This window comes from Pan troglodytes, chromosome 21 (genome assembly GCF_028858775.2).
Source record: "Pan troglodytes isolate AG18354 chromosome 21, NHGRI_mPanTro3-v2.0_pri, whole genome shotgun sequence".
NCBI lineage: Eukaryota > Metazoa > Chordata > Mammalia > Primates > Hominidae > Pan > Pan troglodytes.
This window is the reverse complement of record NC_072419.2, coordinates 27703235-27723006: the sequence shown is the minus strand read 5'-3', so window position 1 is coordinate 27723006 and position 19772 is coordinate 27703235. Positions and strand designations below refer to the sequence as shown.

Genomic DNA, 19772 nt, shown 5'->3' with positions numbered 1-19772 from the left:
ACACACACAATTTTTTTTTCCTTTCCTTGAGACAGGGTCTTGCTCTGTTGCCCGGGCTGGAATGCAGTGATGCAATCATAGCTCACTGTATTTCCCAACTCCTGGGCTCAACCAAGCCTCCCACCTCAGTTTCCTGAGTAGCTAGGATTACAGGTGTGTACCATCATGCCTGACTAACTTCTTTTTATTTTTATTTTTATTTTTATAGAGCCAAGGTCTTGCTATGTTGCTCAGGCTGGTCTCAATCTCCTGGCCTCAAGTAATCCTCCCACCTCGGCCTCCCAAAGTGCTGGGATAACAGGCATGCCACGACACGAGGCCCCAAGAAACATTAAAGTCTTATTTCCTGCTTAACTTTCAAGTTTTAGGGTGTCTCATTCACCTGGCCTACCTGCAGACACTTTTCCCTCACTGAAGGGAAGCTTTCCCACTCAGTTATCAAGATTGAAGGTTCTTTGTCAAATCCCACCTTAAAACAAACTTGGTTTTTCCAAAAGTCTGTCACTAGAAGCTCAACTGCTATTCTTCAAAGGTGAGAACTATAAGTTAAAGAGAATTAAAGGGAAAGTATGCCACAAAGAACTAAAGAAGGAAGAATGAAATGGGCAACAACAGGTAGAAATGAAGTCAGGGGACCGGGCGTGGTGGCTCACACCTGTAATCCCAGCACTTTGGGAGGCCGAGCAGGTGGATCGCCTGAGGTCAGGAGTTTGAGACCAGCCTGGCTAACACAGTGAAACCCCGTCTCTACTAAAAATACAAAAAATTAGCTGGGTGTGGTGGTGGGCACCTGTAATCCCAGCTCTACTTGGGAGGCTGAGGCAGGAGAATCACTTGTACCCAGGAGGCAGAGGTTGCAGTGATCTGAGATCGCACCATTGCACTCTAGCCTGGGCAACAACAGCGAGACTCTGACTCAAAAAAAAAAAAAAAAAATGAAGTCAGGGATGCAGAGAAGGAAAGTGTTGGGTCTGCCACCTGGCAACCATTAACAGAACCCAGTTTTATTCTGACGAACCACTACTCCCCTATCCTAACCCATACAGCTTGAGTGAAGCATGAGATCCAGGTAAAAGCCAATGGACTCTGCCCTTGCTTCAGTGATTGTGTAGGGGATGGGCATATGATGTGGTCAGAGCCAATGACAGCCTCTGATTCAGCATGCCAGGGAAAAATTCTCCAGCTGCAGGGCCTAAGAACTGAGCTGATCCAGAGGGAGTGGATCAGAGAGAAACAGAGAAGTCAGAGCCCACTGGTACCATCTGAGGCTTGGGCAAAGCCAGCCTGAAGACTGTCTACCACTGGGCTGCATTGACATATGCAGTGAATGAGTCCTACTGCATAAAAAGAGAAAATACACTTTAAAAAGGGTTAAAAAGGAAAAAAAAAATCCTGTAATTTACTGTTTCTGTATCAGTTTTATTTTTATTGTAAGCATGCTAATTCTTTGATTATAAAATGTAAAATATTTTGCATGGCCTGAAAAATATTTAGCACATATGTAAAAAGAAATGGTCATTAAAAGCATTCCCATTATGGGAAGATTTCCAAGGCCATCCGTGAAAGCCGTGAAGCTAGCCACACAGCCAAAGGCGCCCTTGCCTCTAAACAGCAAGCACCACAGAGCTGCGGTCCATGGTTTTCAAGCTTTGGAATTCAAGATTTTTTTTTAACTGCTCTACTGAGATATGACTCACATATCATAAAATTCACTAACTTAAAATGTACACTTCAATGGTTTTTATTAGTATACTCAGAGTTGTGCAACCATCACACAATCGAATTTTAGAACATTTCTGAAAGATGGTCTTAATTTTTTTTCTGATTATGAAAGCAATACCTATTCATCACAAACAACTTGCCTGTTGCATTCCCATTTTAACCCACCAGTCACAGGACAAACACCTTGCTGGGGTAGAGTTGTCTCCAGATTCAGTCCCTTTGGCTGTTCTCTGCAACTACTAACCTTTCTTTGGACCAAATTTAGCAATCGTGCAATTGCCTACTCAGTGTCCATCTCCCTTCTTCCTTTTCGTGGGACCCCAATTTTGTTTAGTAATCAACCTCTCCCTTGTATAACTCATGGGGCAATAACCCCTTGCCTCATTCCAGAGTAGACTGTGATTAATCTAAGCCGGGGTGACCAAATCCAGCCACAGCCTGCTGTTGTATAGCTCTTGAGCACATATTTAAAGAGAGAAAGAGCAGAGAGAGGGAGGGGAGAGGAGAAAAGAAGCCTAAAATATTTACTATTTGGTCTTTTTTTTTTGGCGGGGGGACAGTCTCATTCCGTTGCCCAGGCTGGAGTGCAGTGGCACAATCTCGGCTCACTGCAACCTCTGCCTCCCGGGTTCAAGTGATTCTCATGCCTCAGCCTCCCAAGTAGCTGAGATTACAGGTGCACACCAACACGCCCAGCTAATTACTGGTATTTTTAGTAGAGATAGGGTTTCGCCATGTTGCCTAGGTTGGTCTTGAACTCCTGAGCTCAGGCAATCTGCCCACCTCGGCTTCCCAAAGTGCTGGGATTACAGGGGTGAGCCACTGCGCCTGGTCTTACTATTTGGTCTTCCACAGAAAAGGCTTCCTTAGTCTAGGACAATTATAATAACCCTTGCCAGTAATTAGCTTAGGAATGGGTCTGTGAACAAATTTTAGTTAACAAGATGCAAGGGGAAGTCTATTGAATACTTTCCTTGCTTCTAACAGAGACCCAAGAAGAGAGTCTCTTTCTGTCTTTGGAAGCTATATAAGGCTGTGGTGTCTAGATGGGGTCCTTGGTACTTATCCACCTTCTGACTCCTCACTGTATCCTCAGATGGTGGGGGAGAGACAGAGCTCTCTTGTGTCTCTTAAGTGCATTTAATTCTATCATGACAGCCCTACCTTCCTGACCTCATCTAACCCAAAGTACCTCCCAAAGGTCCCTTCTCCAAATATCACACTGAGGGTTACAGCTTTAACATATGAATTTTAGAGGGACACAAACATTCAGTCCATAATAGCACTGCTGTTGCCACTTTGCTCCTGGCTGTAGGAAGAGGTCAACACTGAGGATGTCAGAGCAGGGAAATGGAAAGGATCTGGGTCTTTGACAACAAAAGTGACGGGCAGTACCAACCAACCCCATGGCCTGCTCTACCTCTGGACTTCCAGAAATGAGACAGAACAAATGCATTTCTTGTTTAAGCATCTGTGTTTCAGACAGTGTTCTTATTATTGGCAACCAACAGCATCCTGATATATCAAGATAATAGCTGAATGTTCAACAATGCCAGAAAACTAAGTTTTAAAAAAGAACTCAGAAGCCAGGTGCGGTGGCTCACATCTGTAATCCCAGCACTTTGGGAGGCCGAGGAGGGTAGCTCACTTGAGGTCAGAAGTTCAAGACCAGCCTGGGCAACATGGTAAAACCACGTCCCTACTAAAAATACAAAAATTAGCCAGGCATGGTGGCGCATGCCTGTGATCCCAGCTACAAGGGAAGCTGAGGCATGAGAAATGCTTGAACCTGGGAGGTGGAGGTTGCAGTGAGCCAAGATCACGCCACTGCACTCTGGTATGGGTGACAGAGTGCGACCCTGTCTGAAAAAAAAAAAAAAACTCTGATAGATGGCTTTTCAGTAATTCAAATTTGTGTTTCATTGAAAAGAATTTAAGGAGATATTTTAAAATGACAAATGTGCATCCTGTCCCTAACATGTCTCCTCTTTGTCCTTTTAAAAAATCTGAGTTAACAATAGAACCGTTGCCTTTTGTGTGGCTGGGCCAGCATGAGGCAAGACCAGGTGGCTGCTCTTGTGTGCGGACTGGAGAGATGAGGAAAAGACACTTTGCAGACCCTGACTGCATCCCCTGGGCCTACAGTGGTGCTATTTGCTGGCATGTGAGCCACTCCTTCAGTTGGAGAAACAATAGTTCCCAGATACGGGCCATGCTTGCTTATCTCCAGGCCTCTGTTCATACTGCAGCCCTCAAAATCTGGAATGACGAATCTCCTTCAACTAGCCAAACCAGTCATCATGGTTATTCTGGTTACCTACTGCTGTATAATAAAATACTACCCAAATTTAGTGGTATAAAACAACAACCAACAACTTTTTATAATCCTCATGGCTTCTGTGGTTCAGTAATCTGGACATGGGTAGGGCTTGTCTCTGCTCCATGATGTCTGGGGCCTCAGCTTGAACATCTGAGGGTGACTTGGAATAAAGGGACTGGAATTATTTGGTGATTCCTAAACTCACATCTGGAGCTTGGGCTGGAATTACTGGGGCTCAGCTGGGACTACTGACTGGAGTACCTATACCTGGCCTGTCACTGAGGCTTGAATGCTATTGGGCTCATTTTCTTAGAAACCTGCCTATGTTCTGCTTTCTCCTGCCTTATTTGGGTCTTGAACAACCAGGGCTTGACTCTCAAGAGTCTCCTCTCTAACTTCTGAAACCATGGGTAAGCCTGTTCCACCAGAATAAACTACTCTTAGATCTCAAATTCTTATTGAAAGAAGTTTAGTTTTGCTACACCCGTAGTAGGATTTGGCTTGACTGCTGGTTCCCTTCCCAACAGAGGCTGAAGTCCGCTCTATGCTCTCAGTAGCCTTCCTGACTTTTCCTCCCCTTGCACCCGTCCCTCGCCCCACCCCCTACCACTTATTTGGCTCCAGGAGAGTGGGGGTAGGGCACCTTAACACTTACTTGGGAGACTGCCCCAAAATGTTATAATTTACTTAAATATAAAATGGTGAAAAAAATTCTAGGAAAAGAGTTGTCGTCGTCATCATCTTTTTAAAAAACTGCCTGAAAGGAGCAAAGAGCAAACCAAAACCAAAAATTTTTGAGTTTGAAAATGAGGTGAAATACATAGCAATATAATACTGGTGGGCGACTTCAGTATTCCATTTTCAATAATAAATAGAACAACCAGACAAAATCAACAAAGAAACAACAAACTTGAACAACAGTACTGGTCAAATGGACCTAACAAACATATACAGAACACTCCACCCAAAATCAATAGCATTCTTCTCAAGTGCTGACAAAACATTCTCTAGAACAGATCACGTGATAGGTTACAAAACAAGTCTTACAAATTTAAAAAGACTGAATCATACCAAGTGTTTTCTCTGACGAAATGGAATGAAATCAGAAATCAATAGCAGAAGAAAAATTGTAAAATTCACAAACATGTGGAAATTAAACACACTAACAACCAAGGGATCACAAAATAAATCAAAAGGGAAATTAGAAAACATTTGAGACAAATGAAAACAAAAATACAACATACCGAAACTTAGAAGATGCAGCAAAAGCGGTACTAAGAGAGAAGTTTATAGCAGTAGAAACTTACATTTAAAAAGAAGAAAAGCTTAAATCAACAACCTAACTTCACACCTTAAGTAGAAAAACAGAACAAACCAAGCACAAAGTTAGTAGATAGAAGGAAATAATAATGATCAGATATAAATGAAAAAGAGAATACAAAAAATAGGAAAAAAAAATCAATAAAACTAAGAGGTTTTTGAAAAAATAAACAAAACTGACAAACCGTTAGCTAGACTACTTAAGAAAAAAGAGAGAAAACCCAAATACATAAAATCAGAAATGAAAGAGGAAACACTGCAATTGATATCACAGAGATTAAAAAAGATCACAAGAAACTATATAAACTATTATAAACCAACAAACTAGATAACCTGGAAGAAATAAATAAATTCCTAAAAACATACACATACCAAGACTAAATAATAAAGAAATAGTCTGAACAGACCTAAAACTAGTAAGGAGACTGAATCAGTAATCAAAAACCTCCCATCAAAAAAAAAAAAAAAAAAAAAAACCCCAGGACCAGAGAACTTCACTGGTAAATTCTACCAGACATTTAAAGAATTAATGCCAATACTTCTCAAACTCTTCCAAAAAAACTGAAAAAAAGGGAATACTTCCAAACTTATTTTATTAGGCCCGCATTACCCTGATGCCAAAGCCAGGCAAAGATACCACAAAAAAGAAAACTACAGACCAATATGCCTAATGAATATAGACACAAATATTGTCAACAAAATACTAACAAACCAAATTCAACAGTACATTAAAAGAATCATAAATCATGACCAAGTGAGATGTTTATCCCTGGGATGCAAGAATGAATCAACATATAAAAATCAATGTGATACACCATAGTAACAGAATGAAAGATAAAAATCACATGACCATCTTAATAGACACAGAATAACTGTTTGACAAAATTCAACACCCCTTCCCAATAAAAACCTCTCAATAAACTAGACAATGAAATTACCTCAGCTTAATAAAGGTCACATACATAAAGTTCACAGCTAATATCATACTCAATGGTGAAAGCTGAAAGCTTTTCCTTTGAGATCACGAACAAGACAAGGATGCCCACTCTTGCCACTTCTGTTTAATACAGTACTGAAAGCCCTAGCCAGAATAATTAGGCAAGGAAAAGAAATAAAAGCTATTCAAATCCAAGTAAAATTGTCCCTGTTGCAGATGACGTGATATATAGAAAACTCTAAAGATCACATACACACACAGATGCATACTGTTAGAATTAATAAATGAATTCAGTAAAGTTGTAGGATACAAAATCAACATACAAAAATCAGTTGTGTTTCTATACACTAACAACAAACTGTCTGACTATGAAATTAGAAAAATATTTCCATTTACAATAGCACCAATAAGAATAAAATACTTAGAAGAAATAAGCTTAATTAAGGAGGTAAAAGACTTCCATGCTAAAAACTACAAAACATTGATGACAGAAATTAAAGAAGATACAAGCAAATGGAAAGAATTCCATGTTCATGGATTAGAAGATTTAATATTGTTAAAGTGTCCATACTACCAAAGCAATCTCCAGATTCTATGAAATTGCTATCAAAATTTCAATGGCATTTTTTTTCAGAAATAAAAAAACAAGACTAAAATTCATGTGGAATCACAAAAGACCCTGAACAGCCAAGACAATCTTGAGAAAGAAGAAAAAGCTGGAGGCATCACACGTCCTGATTTCAAAATATATTACAAAGCTACCATAATCAAAACAGTATGGTATTGTCATAAAGACAGACATATAGACCAATGGAACATTCAGAATAGAGAGCCCATAAATCAATCCATGCATATGCAGTCAACTGATCTTTGACAAGGGTATCAAGAATATATGATGAGGAAAGGACAGTCTTTTAACATATGGTATTGGGAGAAACTGGAAATCCGTATGCAAAAGAATGAAACTGGACTCTTATACCACACAGAAAAATCAACTCAAAATGAATTAAGGATTTAAATATAAGACCTGAAGCTTTAAAACTCCTAGAAGAAAACATAGGGAAAAAGCTTCATAACATTGGCCTTGGCAAAGATTTCATGGATATGACACCAAAAGCACAGGCAACAAAAGCAAAAATAGACAAGTGGGACTACATCAAACTAAAAAGTTTCTGCATACCAAAGGAAACAACTAACAGAGCAAAAAGGCAATCTACTGAATGAGAGAAAATATTTGCAAAACACATATAAGGGGTTAATTTCCCAAACATGTAAGGAACTCCAACAGTTCAATAGCAAAAAAACTAATAACCTGATTAAAATATGGGCTAAAGACCTGAATAAACATTTCTTCAACGTCTCCATAAAATATATAAATGGCCAAGAGGTATATGAAAAGACGCTCATCACTAATCATCAGGGAAATGCAAATCAAAACCACAGAAAAATTTCAGTTCATATGACTATTCACAAAAAGAACAAAAGATAACAAGCATTGGCAAAGATGTAGAGAAACTGGAACTCTAGTACACTGTTGGTGGGAGTGTAAAATAGAAAACAGTACAGAGATTCCTCAAAAAATTAAAACTAGAACTACCATTTGATCCAATAATCTCACTTTTGGGTATTTATCCAAAATAATTGAAATAAGGATCTCAAAGAAGTATTAGCACTCCAGTGTTCATCACAGCACTATTCGCAATAGCGAAGATCTAGAAACCACCAAAATGTTCATCAACGGATGAATGGACAAAGAAAATACACGTACAATGAAATATTATTCTGCCTTAAAAAGGAAGGAAATTTTGACACACGTCTTGACATGGATGAATTCTGAAGACAACATGCTAAGTGAAATAAGCTAGATATCATTTCTCTACCAAGTCCAATCTACTGAGAAGCCCATCAAAGGCATTCTTTATTTCTGTTACAGAGTTTAATTCTAGCATTACTTTTTTATTCTTTATTATAATTTCCATCTTTCTGTTTACATTACCTATCCTTTCTTGCACATTGTCCTCTTTTTCCTTTAGAGCCCTACAGTCCTAGCATATTAATCAGTTATTTTAAATTCCTAGTCTGAAAAATCCAACATCTGCCATATCTGAGTCTGGCTCTGATGCTTGCTCTGTCTATTCAAACTGTATTTTTTTTTTTTTTTGCCTTTTTTGTGCCTTGTAATGTTTTTTGTTGAAAGCCAGGCATGATGTACTAGGTAAACAGGTAAATAGTCCTTTAGGGTGAACAGGTACACAGGTCTTCAAGCTGAGGTTTTATGTTCATCTGGTTAGAAGTTAGGCTGTGTTTACTGTCTGTTGCAGCTGCAAATGTAGGTATCAGAGGCTAAACTTTCCTTGGGTGTCCTTGTTTTTGTCTCCTTCCCTTGTCTTCAGCTTTCCGGATTGATTGATTGATTGATTGATTGACTGATTTGAGACAGAGTCTCACTCTGTCACTGAGGATAGGGTGCAGTGGTGCGATCTTGGCTCACTGCAACCTCTGCCTCCCTGGTTCAAGCAATTCTTGTGCCTCAGCCTCTCAAGTAGCTGGAATTACAGGTACCCACCACCACACCCAGCTAATTTTTGTATTTTTAGTAGAGACAGGGTTTTGCACTGTTGGCCAGGCTGGTCTTGAACTCCTGACCTCAGGTGATCCACTTGTCTTGGCCTCCCAAAGTGCTGAGATTATAGGCGTGAGCCACCGTGCCCAGCCTCCATTTTTTTTCAGACAGGGTCTCACTCCATTGCTCAGGCTGGAGTGCAGTGGCGCCATCTCAGCTCACAGCAACCTCCACCTCCTGCGTTTAAGTGATTCTCCCAACTCAGCCTCCTGAGTAGCTGGGAGTACAGGCGTGTGCCACCACGACTGGCTGATTTTTGTATTTTTTGGTAGAGACCAGCTTTCACCATATTGGTCAGGCTGGTCTCAAACTCCTGACCACAAGTGATACGCCTGCCTCAGCCTCCCAAAGTGTTGGGGATTATAGGCATGAGGGAGCCACCATGCCTGGCCTCCTAGAGACTTAACTAAGGTCTGAGACATGTGGTTCATTCAGTTGTATAATTGTTTCCTGCTACTATACAGGACTCCTATTGATGTGGTGGCAAGGTACGGGGGAGAGGAAGCCTTTTATGGTACTTGGATTAGGTTTCAGTCTTCTAGTGACCTGTGCGGTGACCTGGGCTGTGACCTTCACAAGTGCTTCTCAGTTCCTATCTAACCCCTGCCTTTGCTCCATGTCACTCATGTTCTTCTGACTAAGGCTAGAATCCCATATGGTGAGATGGCTGGCAAAGGATGGAGACCTGGGTTCATTCCTGTTGGCCAATGGAGACTTCTTTTAATATCTCCTATACACCAAGTGACAATGGCTGTGACTACGATTATTGCCTACTTTGCTGAGGATCAGGTCTCAGGACTATTCCCTTCTTAGTAGGTTTGGATTTTTACAAATTTAGACCAAAATAAGGATAATGAAAGTCTTAGATTTTTCAGAAACTAGGTGAGCTAACAGGAAAAGCAAAGGCAAGATAAGAATGAAGTGACAGGTAGAAAACAAAGGGAATACCCTGACGGCCACATCTACTGCCACTGGGTTATTTTTCCAGAAGTATAATGCATAGCCTTACTTTGGGAACAAAGGACAGAATCTGTGTGGTGGCAAGAAAAGGCTCAGAGGCCACCGGTGTTGAGGTGCCAAAGGTCATGTTCAAGAGAAACAGGCAACTGTGCTGATGAAAACAGACAGCTGAGAACAGACATCTGAAGACATCATCACATCTGAAGGAATGCTGAATTTCTAAATATGCTTCCAGCTCCTTATAAAGTGAATCCAGGGTAAATTCTAAATGAACATAGTTCAAACCTATTATTCCAGGCACATGACTTTCAGCAACAAATTTTTCTCAGATGCAATAACTTCTTTCCTACATTTAACTTTGAAGAGGAGCTAAATTAAAATCACTGGATGGGATTCAATCTGTGTGATCACATTTTTATGACCTTGAGAAACCAAGGCTTTCATTTGACTTAGTTTAAAAGGCAGCATTACATTCTGTTTTCAGTCACACTCCAGGAGGAGAGAGAACAAAGCAACTTTGCAAGTACTTTGTTCAAGCCTGAATAAAGGCACATAGCACTTCATTGGCCTATTTGAGGTTGGAAAGCACAAAAATCAATATGGACGGAGCAAGAGGTCAAATTGCCACTGCTTAGTTTTCTTTTCTTTTTTCTTTTTCTAATTAAAGAATCTAATTTGCTTTTTGAGCTTCCTATTTAACCTTATAAAACATTATCTTTGATGATACTCCAACTATCCAGGTAGTAAAGATTCACTGGGAGACAGCATAGGGTACCAGTTAACTCTGGTCACAGAAGGCCAGTTTGGAGCACACACAGCTGTTTTATGACTTTCAATATGTTACATAACTCCCTGTGCCTCAGTTTTCTCATCTGTAAAATGATGATGATAATAGGATTAAATGATTATAAATAAAGGTGTTAAAACAGTGCCTGGCACGGAGTCAGTACTAACAACCATTTTGGTTGTGATTTGGGTGGTAGAAAACAGAAATTAAGAGCATGCATTCTGGCATCAGACTGTTAGTTTAGACCCTAGCTGCACCTCTGTGACCTGAGCAGGTTATTTAAGCTTTCTAAACCTCATGTGAAACATTCTACTTGGCACCTGCAGCACAACACCCTCCTGGTTCTCCTCGTTCTTCCCTGCAGCGTCTTCTGAGACTCCTTTGCTGGTTCCTACTGATCTTCCCGACCCTGAATGTGGAGTCATGCCCTGGGCCACTTTCCTATTTACATTCACTCTCTAGTGTTCTTAGGCCCATGGCTTTAAAATGTATTTATATCCTGATGATTTACAAATGTATTTATCTAGCCCTGACCTCTCTCTGAATTCCAAGTTCATGAAATCCATCTGCCTACTCAGCATCTCCCTGTGAATGTCAAAAAGGCATCTCAAATCTAACATACCCAAAACTTCTGTCTTGATTTTCTTTCCCTCAAGTCTGTGCCTCCTACATGTTCCTTATCTCAATAAATAACTCACTCTGTCCCCAAACCCTTGAGTCATCCTTCTACTCCCTTTCTCTTATAACCCACACCCAATCCATAAAGAATCCAGCTAGTTTTTCTTTCTTTTTCTTTTTTTTTTTTGAGACGGCATCTCCCTCTGTTGCCCAGGCTGGAGTCCAGTGGCACAATCTCGGCTCACTGCAACCTCCACTTCCCAGGTTCAAGCAATTCTCCTGGCTCAGCCTCCCAAGTAGCTGGGATTACAGGCACCCGCCACCACACCCAGCTAATTTTTATATTTTTAGTAGAGACGGGGTTTCACCATGTTGGCCAGGCTGGTCTTGAACTCCTGACCTCAAGTGATTGGCCCATCTTGGCCTCCCAAAGTGTTGGGATTACAGGCATGAGCCACCACACCAAGCCCTCCAGCTGGTTCTTTTATATAAAAGTATATCCAGAATCTGACCACTTCTTACCACCCTACTGCTGCCACCACAGTCCAAAGCAACAGCACCTCTCTGCAGGATCTCTGCAATATTATCCAAACAGCACTCCCTGCTCCCACTCTTTCCCCAAGTTTATTTTCCATAAGTGGCCAGAGTGATTCTTCATTTCAATTGAAGTTCAACCCAAAGTCCTTCCTTCAGCTTACTGACCCTTCACAACGTGGCACACTGATACTCTCTCACTCCAGCTTCTCCCTTCTCCCCAACACCTGTTCGGATTCAGGTGCACCAGCCACTTTGCTGTTCCAGGAAACACTCAGTATGCCCCCACTGCATGGCCTCTGTACTGTGGTTCCCTTTGCCTAGTATGCTCTTTCTCAAGACATATCCCATCCCTCTCCCATCTCTCTTCCAGAGGAGAGAAGAAGTATAAACTAAGAGACAAACACATAAACCAGTGTAAAAGATGACAAAGAACAGATGAGGTTAAGTGGATAGAGAAGGCATGGGCACAACTGAATGTGGCTTACCAACTCTCTCACTTCAGGTCCTACTCAACTACCATCTTACCATAGAGACCTTTCCCCACTATCTTATATCTTGTATTAAACTGCACCCATGCCTTCTCTATCTACTTAACCTGCTTATTCTTCATCATAATACATTTTTTTTTTTTTTTTTTTTTGAGACAGGGTCTCACTTTGTCACCCAGGCTGGAGTGCAGTGGCACAATCTCAGTCCACTGCAGTCCCAACCTCCCGGGTTTAAGTGATCCTCCTGCCTCACCCTCCCCAAATAGCTCAAGCGTGCGCCACCACACCTGGCTAATTTTTTTGCATCTTTTGTAGAACGAGGTTTCACCACGTTGCCCAGGCTGGTCTCAAACTCCTAAGCGCAAGCAATCCATTCGCCTCAGCCTCTTAAAGTTCTAGGATTACACGTTAGTCACCGTGCCTGGCCCTTTGTCATAATACTTTTCACACAGATTGTCTACTGGTTTATATTTCCTTCCTCTTCTCCACATGCATGATCATAAGTACCATAAGAGCAAGAACAATACCCGGTACAGAGCAGGTGTTCCATATTTAATGTTAAATGAATGTACCCCTTTTCTCGTTATCTATAGACTAATAAAAAACTACCTCAAAACTTAGTAGCTTAAAACAACAACCAAGTCATTATATCTCATGCTTTTGTGGATTAGGAAAGCAGGCAAGGAGTGGCTGGGTGATTCTTCTGTTTCACATATTATCAAGAGAGGGCATTTAGTGATATTTAGCCTCTGGATGGATTTGTCTGGAGAGTTCAAGAAGGCTTCACCTATATGTCCAGCACCTTGGTGGGGACGACTGGAAGGATAAGGCTCAGCAAGGACTATGGACTGGGGCACCTACACATAATTTCTTCAGCACAGCAGCCTAGAATGATCAGACTTTCAATATGGTGGCTTGTGGTCCCCATAGTGAGAGTTCCAGCTAATAGGGTAGACACTGCAAGGCCTTTTATGTATAACTCAATCTCGAAAGTCACATAGCAAAAGGTCGGGCATGGTGGCTCATGCCTGTAATCCCAGCACTTTGGGAGGCCAAGGTGGGGGGATCACCTAAGGACAGGACTCTGAGACTGGCCTGGCCAACATGGTGAAACCCTACCTCTACTAAAAATACAAAATTAGCTGGGTGTGGTGGCACGCGCCTGTAATCCCAGCTACTCAAGAGGGTGAGGTGGCAGGATCACCTGAGCTTGGGGAGGTCGAGGCTGCAGTGGGCCATGATCACATCACTGCACTCCAGCCTGGGCAACAGAGTGTGACCCTGTCACAAACAAACAAACAAAATACATTTAAAAAATAAAATTTAAAACTTCTGCTCTGTAAAAGACACTGTTCAAAGGAAAAGACAAACCATAGATTGGGCGAAAATATCTGCAAGACACACTATCCCCCTGATAAAGGACTGATATCCAAAACGTAGAAAGAGCTATTAAAACTCAACAATAAGAAAACTAACAACTAAAATAAAAATGGGTGACAGATCTGAACAGACATCTCATCAAAGAAGATACACAGGTGGCAAATAAGCATATGAAAAGATGTTCAACATCATATGTCATTAGAGAACTGCAAATTAAAACAATTGCATACCACTAAACACCTTTTAGAATGGCTAAAATTTTAAAACGACAATACCAAATGCTGACAAGATGTAGAACAAGAACTCTCATTCATTGCTAGTGATAATGCAAAATGGCACAGCCACTTTGGAACAGAGGACGGTTCAGCAGTTTCTTACAAAGGTAACCATAGACTTACCTATTTAGCCATAGAAAAGAATGAGATCCTGTCATTTACAACAACATAGATGGAACTGGAGGTCATTACGTTAAGTGATATAAGCCAGGCACAGAAAGACAAACTTTGCATGTTCTCATTTATTTGGGGGAGCTAAAAATTAAAACAATTGAACTCATGGAGACAGAGAGTAGAAAGATAGTTACCAGAGGCCGGGAAGTGTAGTGGAGTTCGGGGGCGGAGAGAAGTGGGGATGGTTAATGGATACAAAAAGATAAGTTAGAAAGAACGAATAAGATCTAGTATTTGACGGCCGGGCGTGGTGGCTCACGCCTGTAATCCCAGCACTTTGGGAGGCTGAGGTGGACAGATCACGAGGTCAGGAGATCGAGATTATCCTGGCTAACATGGTGAAACCCCATCTCTACTAAAAATATAAAAAATTAGCCAGGCATGGTGGCAAGTGCCTGTAGTCCCAGCTACTTGGGAGGCTGAGGCAGGAGAATGGCATGAACCCAGGAGGGGGAGCTTGCAGTGAGCCGAGATCGCGCCACTGCACTCCAGCCTGGGGGACAGAGAGAGACTCCATCTCAAAAAAAAAAAAAAAAAAAGATCTAGTATTTGGTATTTGATAGCACAAAAGGATGACTACAGTAAATAATAATTTAATTGTACATTTAAAAATAACCAAAAGAGTATAACTGGATTGTTTATAACACAAAGGATAAATGCTTGAGGAGATGGATACCCCATTTACCATGAAGTGATTATTATACATTGCATGCTTGTATTAAAATATTTCATGTACCCTATAAATAGATACATATACCTACTATATACCTACAAAAATTTAAAATTTAAAAACGAAATAACCCCATACCAAAAACAGACTTACACATGATCCATCAATGACACTCCTTGGTATTTACCCAAATAAGTTGAAAACTTACGTCCACACAAAAACCTGCACAGAGATATTTATGGCAGCTTTATCCACAATAGGCAAAACCCAGAAGCCACCAAGATGTTCTTCAGTAGGTGAATGGATAAACTCTGGTACATCCAGACAATGGAGTATTATTCAGTGCTAAAAATAAATAAGCTATGAAGCCATAAAAAGACATGGAATAACCTTAAATATACATTACTAAGTGAAAAAAGCCAACCTGATAATACTACTTGTTACATAATTCCCACTACTTGACATTCTGGAAAAGACAAGACACTAAAAAGATCAGTACTTGCAAGGGGTTCAGGTGGGGTTAAAGGAAGAGGGGTGAGTAGATGGAGCACAGGTCATTTTCAAGTAGAGAAACTATTTCTTTGGGTTGGTTCCAAGTCTTTGCTGTTGTGAATAGTGCCGCAACAAACACACGTGTGCATGTGTCTTTATAGCAGCATGATTTATAATCCTTTGGGTATATACCCAGTAATGGGATAGCTGGGTCAAATAGTATTTCTAGTTCTAGATCCCTGAGGAATCACCACACTCACTTCCACAATGGTTGAACTAGTTTACAGTCCCATCAATAGTGTAAAAGTGTTCCTATTTCTCCACATCCTCTCCAGCATCTGTTGTTTCCTGACTTTTTAATGATCGCCATTCTAACTGGTGTGAGATGGTATCTCATTGTGGTTTTGATGTGCATTTCTCTGATGGCCAGTGATGATGAGCATTTTTTCATGTGTTTTTTGGCTGCATAAATGTCTTCTTTTGAGAAGTGTCTGTTCATATCCTTTGCCCACTTTTTGATGGGGTTGTTTGTTTTTTTCTTGTAAATTTGTTGGAGTTCATTGTAGATTCTGGATATTAGCCCTTTGTCAGATGAGTAGGTTGCAAAAATTTTCTCCCATGCTGTAGGTTGCCTGTTCACTCTGATGGTAGTTTCTTTTGCTGTGCAGAAGCTCTTTAATTAGATCCCATTTGTCAATTTTGGCTTTTGTTGCCATTGCTTTTGCTGTTTTAGACATGAAGTCCTTGCCCATGCCTATGGCCTGAATGGTATTGCCTAGGTTTTCTTCTAGGGTTTTTATGGTTTTAGGTCTAACGTTTAAGTCTTTAATCCATCTTGAATTAATTTTTGTATAAGGTGTAAGGAAGGGATCCAGTTTCAGCTTTCTACATATGGCTAGCCAGTTTTCCCAGCACCATTTATTAAATAGGGGATCCTTTCCCCATTGCTTGTTTTTGTCAGGTTTGTCAAAGATCAGATGGTTGTAGATATGCAGCATTATTTCTGAGGGCTCTTTTCTGTTCCATTGGTCTATATCTCTGTTTTGGTACCAGTACCATGCTGTTTTGGTTACTGTAGCCTTGTAGTATAGTTTGAAGTCAGGTAGCGTGATGCCTCCAGCACTGTTCTTTTGGCTTAGGATTGACTTGGCGATGCGGGCTCTTTTTTGGTTCCGTATGAACTTTAAAGTAGTTTTTTCCAATTCTGTGAAGAAAGTCATTGGTAGCTTGATGGGGATGGCATTGAATCTATAAATTACCTTGGGCAGTATGGCCATTTTCACGATATTGATTCTTCCTACCCATGAGCATGGAATGTTCTTCCATTTGTTTGTATCCTCTTTTATTTCACTGAGCAGTGGTTTGTAGTTCTCCTTGAAGAGGTCCTTCACATCCCTTGTAAGTTGGAACCAACCCAAATGTAACTTGGAACCAACCCAAATGTCCAACAATGATAGACTGGATTAAGAAAATGTGGCACATATACACCATGGAATACTATGCAGACATAAAAAATGATGAGTTCATGTCCTTTGTAGGGACATGGATGAAACTGCAAACCATCATTCTCAGCAAATTATCGCAAGGACAAAAAACCAAACACCGCATGTTCTCACTCATAGGTGGGAATTGAACAATGAGAACACATGGACACAGGAAGGGGAGCAACACACACCGGGGCCTGTTGTGGGATAGGGGAGTGGGGACGGATAGCATTTGGAGATATACCTAATGTTAAATGACGAGTTACTGGGTGAAGCACAACAACATGGCACATGTATACATATGTAACTAACCTGCATGTTGTGCACATGTACCCTAAAACTTAAAGTATAATAATAAAAAAAGAAACTATTTTTTAATGGTACTTTAAAGGTGGATACATATCATTATGCATTGATATATAAAACAAAGCAGACCAGGCGCAGTGGCTCACGTCTGTAATCCCAGCACTTTAAAGGCAGGCAAATCTCCTGAGGTTAGGAGTTCGAGAACAGCCTGGCCAACATGGTAAAACCCCATCTCTATTAAAAATACAAAATTAGTTGGATGTGCTGGCACACGCCTGTAATCCCAGCTACTTGGGAGACTGAGGCATGAGACTAGTTTGCACCTGGGAGGTGGAGGTTGCAGTGAGCCGAGATCGTGCCATTGTACTCCAGCCTGTGCGACAAGAGTGAAACTCCATCTCAAAAAAAAAAAAAAAGCGAAACAAACAAAAAACCCACTAGCATGAGAAACTGCTTGTTGGTTAATGCAGATAGCCACAACCACTTTTAGAGTTCCTAGCAGTCTATAATGTTCCACTACTGCTTACCTGAGTGTGAAAATGCACTTGCTCAGATGGTGAAGGTACAAGGGGAGGGGAAGCACAGGTTACCTTGGCTGCTGAATCACTCACTCAGCTACTTTGTTACCATGTATTCCCACAAGGAACCCTGAACATGTCCAATTCAGCCTGTTCCCAGTCATTATGGGTAGACACTTCTATCCATGCAATCCTTGCTTCCAATTCTTCAACTGAGTTGCATGAATTTTCTTATTGCTGTATCACAAATTGCCACAAATTTATGATTTCATAGTTCCCATGAGACAGGAGTCTGGATCTGGGTTAGTGGGGTCATCTGCTCAAGGTCTCACCAGGCTGAAATTAAGGTGTCTGCTGGAGATGCAGTCTCATCTAAGGCTCAGGGACTTCTTCCACACTCACTGGTTATTGGCAGAATCAATTTCCTTGTGGCTGTAGGACTGAGGCCCTTAGCCCCTAGAGGCTGCATGCCATTTCCTGTCATGTGGTCTTTCCCACAAGATGACAGTTTGCTTCTTCCGGAAAACAAGAGAGTATCTTAGCTGCTTTAAATCTCTCTGGCTTCAGGCTGGGCGTGGTGGCTCACGCCGCTAATCCCAGCACTTTGGGAGGACAAGGTGGGCAAATCACTTGAGGTCAGCAGTTGAAGACCAGCCTGGCCAACATAGTGAAACCGGGTCTCTACTAAAAATACAAAAATTGGCCAGGTGCGGTGGCTCACACTTGTAATCCCAACACTTTGGGAAGCTGAGGCAGGCAGATCACCTGAGGTAGGGAGTACAAGACCAGCCTGACCAACATGGAGAAACCAAGTCTCTCCAAAAAAAAAAAAATACAAAAGCTCTTTCCGCCATCTTTCCGCGCCGCCACAATGGTGTGCATGAATGTCCTGGCAGATGCTCTCAAGAGCATCAACAATGCCGAAAAGAGAGGCAAACGCCAGGTGCTTATTAGGCTGTGCTCCAAAGTCATCGTCCGGTTTCTCACTGTGATGATGAAGCATGGTTACACTGGCGAATTTGAAATCATTGATGATGACCGCAGAGCTGGGAAAATTGTGAACCTCACAGGCAGGCTAAACAAGTGTGGAGTGATCAGCCCCAGATTTGACGTGCAACTCAAAGACCTGGAAAAATGGCAGAATAATCTGCTTCCATCCCGCCAGTTTGGTTTCATTGTACTGACAACCTCAGCTGGCATCATGCACCACGAAGAAGCAAGACAAAAACACACAGGAAGGAAAATCCTGGGATTCTTTTTCTAGGGATGTAATATATATATTTACAAATAAAATGCCTCATGGACAAAAAAAAAAAAATACAAAATACAAAAATTAGCCATGCATGGCGGCACATGCCTGTAATCCCAGCTACTCAGGAGGCTGAGGCAGGAGAATCGCTTGAACCCAGGAGGGGGAGGTTGCAGTGAGCCGAGGTTGCGCCGTTGCACTCCAGCCTGGGCAACAAGAGCAAAACTCCATCTCAAAACAAAAACAAAAACAAAATTAGCCAGGCCTGATGGCGGGCACCTGTAGTCCCAGCTATTTGTAAGGCTGAGGCAGAATAGCTTGAACCCAGGAGGCAAAGGTTACAGCGAGCTGAGGTTATGCCACTGGCTTCAGTAAGGGCCAGTCTCTTTTAAAGTCTCATCTGATTAGGTCAGGTCCACCTTGGATAATTTTCATTTGACTAGCTGAAGGGCAACTGATTTGGGACCTTCATTATATCTGCAAAATCCTTCATCTTTGTCACATGACAGCTTCATCACATGAGTAAAATCCATCAGACTCCCAGTCCTGCCCACTCTCAAGGCAAGGGGATTACACAGGGCACGGACAACTGGGAGCGGGAATCTCAGGGCCATCTACACTTCTGCCTACCACATGGATGATTAATCCTAATGAACTAATGCTATCAGGTTAATCCTCCTAAATCAAGCCTCATCACACTGTCCTTCTCCTAAAATAACCTTCAACAGCTCTAGAAACCATAGAGTGAACTCTAAATTCATTAACCTGATATTCCAGGCCTTTCTCAACCTCACCCTAGGTGACATTTTGAACCTTAACTCCAAAAGGCCCTCCTCACCCATGGGGTCCTTTGCTCTGCCCCTCCCATGTCCTCCGTGTTCTCTGCTCCGCATTCCTTCTTGCATTTTCCTC

At 41.5% G+C, this 19772-nt stretch overlaps 2 protein-coding genes across 11 annotated transcripts in view; one reads left to right on the top strand and one right to left on the bottom strand.

Annotated features, from left to right (window-relative positions):
- Positions 1 to 19772, bottom strand: part of KIZ (kizuna centrosomal protein) — a 120656-nt gene that overhangs the window by 61266 nt on the left and 39618 nt on the right.
- On the top strand, positions 18434 to 18890 carry LOC101059647 (small ribosomal subunit protein uS8-like). The gene has a single exon (XM_054674576.2). It carries the CDS (start codon positions 18483 to 18485, stop codon positions 18873 to 18875), a length of 393 nt encoding a protein of 130 aa, XP_054530551.1. The 5' UTR covers positions 18434 to 18482; the 3' UTR covers positions 18876 to 18890.